General features: G+C 35.5%; 1 protein-coding gene across 1 annotated transcript; it reads left to right on the forward strand.

Annotated features, from left to right (window-relative positions):
• The first annotated feature begins 664 nt into the window (after positions 1-664).
• Positions 665-2,410, forward strand: LOC131996705 (uncharacterized). Its single transcript, XM_059366462.1, has one exon. It carries the CDS (start codon positions 665-667, stop codon positions 2,408-2,410), a length of 1,746 nt encoding a protein of 581 aa, XP_059222445.1.
• The last annotated feature ends 545 nt before the right edge of the window (positions 2,411-2,955 follow it).

A 2,955-nucleotide genomic window follows, 5' to 3' on the forward strand; every position in this document is an offset into this window, starting at 1 on the left:
TTCAATATTCTTTGTTTGCCTAATAAGAGATACCGCACATAGAACTCGAAAAATACGATCCTTGGTGGAGGGTATATAAGAAGGGTGTTGAGGAACAGCAAATTTAATTCCTTGCATTTTCGCTTTTTGATGGATTTTATTTGGGCGAACCTATATTTATTTGCGCACTGTATCAGTGCAAAATTTCAAGCGAATATCTTCCTCCGTTCGACTGCTATCGTGATTTCGACAGACGGGTGGCTAGATACACTCAGAATGTCTGGCCATCAAAAATATGTATATGCACATCAACCATTATGAACAGTAAACACCTCATCCTATGATGGTGGGTATAAAAAACAACACATTTTATTAACACTCGTAACACAATTTGGGTGGAGGACACGTGTTTTACCCTAAAGAATTAAAACAAGAAATAAAATCTCAAAATCAATTTATGTGGGTCATATGTATATTGAAAAAAATACCGTTTTAGTCTACGCATCATTTATTTATTGTTATAGCTTTTGATCAAGTGTCATGTTCTTTACATGCTTTCTTCTGTAATACTTATTTTAACTAATGGATGTACTTTCCATGGAAATGGTGTTCGGGTCAAAGCTGTAAGAAAAACATGTTTTGTAATGCTTATTAAAGCTACTCTCAATGTAGTCCTTAACACTCAATGCAGCGAATAACACCAATAATATTATATCTGAGCCTCGGTGTACTGCAGACTCAATATATTCTCAATGTTGGAATTAGCATTGAAGAGGTTGTGCTTCAAGTCAATCGTGAACATAATATTGAAATCAATATATTTGTTAATATAAATCATGAGGTGCAAAAATTACAAATGGAGGACCCTCTTGATCAATTGGCACACCAATACCATAACCTTCCAAAAATAATCGAAACAAATACGAGTGCTGTCAAACAACTTAGGGGAGCACATTCAGCAAACAGTCTTACCATGGTTTTCATCACATGGGAAAACGTAAATACTACATTTTTGGCCCTGGATAAGCTGTTGCATGAACTGCACTTTACATCCATAATTTTTATCTACCTCAACCCATACGAACTGGAGCGGGAATTAATGTATATTTTTCACATGTGCTGGAATTATGGATTTACTAGTGTCATGGTCTGGAGTGATCAAAAACTCTATACGTATCATCCATATCCGAAGGTAGAGATAAAACATGTAAACAATGTTTCACAGTTTGCTGACAAATCCCACTTAGAGAATTTTCATCAATTTGAGTGGTTGCAACCTACCGTCGAATTTCCTCCGCGTTTCTACAGCTATACTAATCGCTATGGACAGAAGGTCTATAGTGGATACTTGTACAAGTTAATCTATCTTTTTTTAACCGGCCACAATGCGAGCATCGAGTTTTTCCTGTTTGATATGTGGTCCACCAATGACTCTAATCAGAATCTCTTACAAAAATGCTCTGTTAAAAGATGTGCTTTAGCACCAGTGCTGTACAATTATCATCCCACAATTTTGGCCAGTTATTGTCCCTATCTGGCCAAAGGATTATTTATAGTGCCCTCTGCTAAGGAAATTCCAGAAAGTTTGTATTTGATAATGCCATTTGATGCACCGATTTGGTTTATTATAATTTTCTGTGGATTTCTTTTTTTCATACTGATAAATGGCATTGCAACGTTGAGGCATTCCAATTACGATTTTGGTCATGCGTTTTTGGATGCCTTCAAAATAATAATGTTTTTGGCTGTATCATCTTCGATGGAGAGATCCTTAAAGAATTTTGGCTTAAATTTGCTTTTCCTCTTTACCGGCATCTTTTTGACCAACTACTATGTCAGTTCATTGTGGAGTCTCTATACCTCCAAGGTATATGAAACGGAGTTGACACTTCTGGCTGATATTGAGCGAACGAATCTGAAAATATTCGTTTACGAACCGGACCTGGAGAATTTTGCACTATTGGAATCTTTGCCTCCCATTATATCTCAGCGCTATTATCCTGGTGACAAATCATTGTTTCATCAATATCGCAAAAACTTGAACATGACATATTTGTACACGGGCTTGGAGGACCTTGTCGATTATATATTCTTACAGCAAACTTTTTTAAAGAGACCCTTTGCCAAGAAGCTTAGCGAGACATTTTTCCATCAACCATTTATTGTTGCCATGGTACATCGATCACCTCTTTATGAGCAATTTAATAGATACCTGTCAAGGATTTTTGAGCATGGTATATTGTCGAAATTTATCACTGACTCATATTGGGAGGGTATTGTAGGTGGAGAATTTAAATTGTTAAAAGACCCTGCGGAGCAGTATGTAGCTCTTAACATGACATATTTTCAATATGCATTTGTAATTCTAGTATTCACATGGATTGGAGCTTTTCTGGTATTGCTCTTAGAATTAGCTTGTCATTCGTCTTAGGAGCATCTTATTCTAGTCTTTAAATATGTGGTTAATTTTAGCCATAGTATACGCAAATTTCGCTTATCATTAATTAGGTCAGCTTTCAATGTACAAGCACTAAGATTTTCTTTTTTATGCACCTAAAAATTTGCTTTATTTGCTTGCAATATTTATGTAATTGATATTTCCAATAAAATCACTACAATAAACCTATTTAATAATTCCGTTGCATTATTATACCCACCAGCATAAGATAGGAGGTATACTCATCTAGTCATTCTGTTTGATCCAGCTCAAAATATTGATCTGCGACCCGATAAGATATATCTGTTTATGATATTCTTGACGTTCTGAGTCGATTTAGTTTAAAGATATCCGTTAGAAATCTTGTACGGATACTCCTTATGGCAAATGGGCCATTTGGCCCATTATCGATTAAGGTCTTGATATAGCTCCTAATTGAACCGATGCACAATGGGATAAAACTGAAAAAAAAAAAACTATTAAAAGATATGACGTATGAGAACGAGTAGAGATATCTCATTGAAATGTGGAATGGTTAG

This window comes from Stomoxys calcitrans, chromosome 1 (genome assembly GCF_963082655.1).
Source record: "Stomoxys calcitrans chromosome 1, idStoCalc2.1, whole genome shotgun sequence".
NCBI lineage: Eukaryota > Metazoa > Arthropoda > Insecta > Diptera > Muscidae > Stomoxys > Stomoxys calcitrans.

Excerpts from the sequence above, each read along its gene's own strand:
- LOC131996705 (XM_059366462.1), top strand. The coding sequence starts at position 665 with ATGCAGCGAATAACACCAATAATATTATATCTGAGCCTCGGTGTACTG.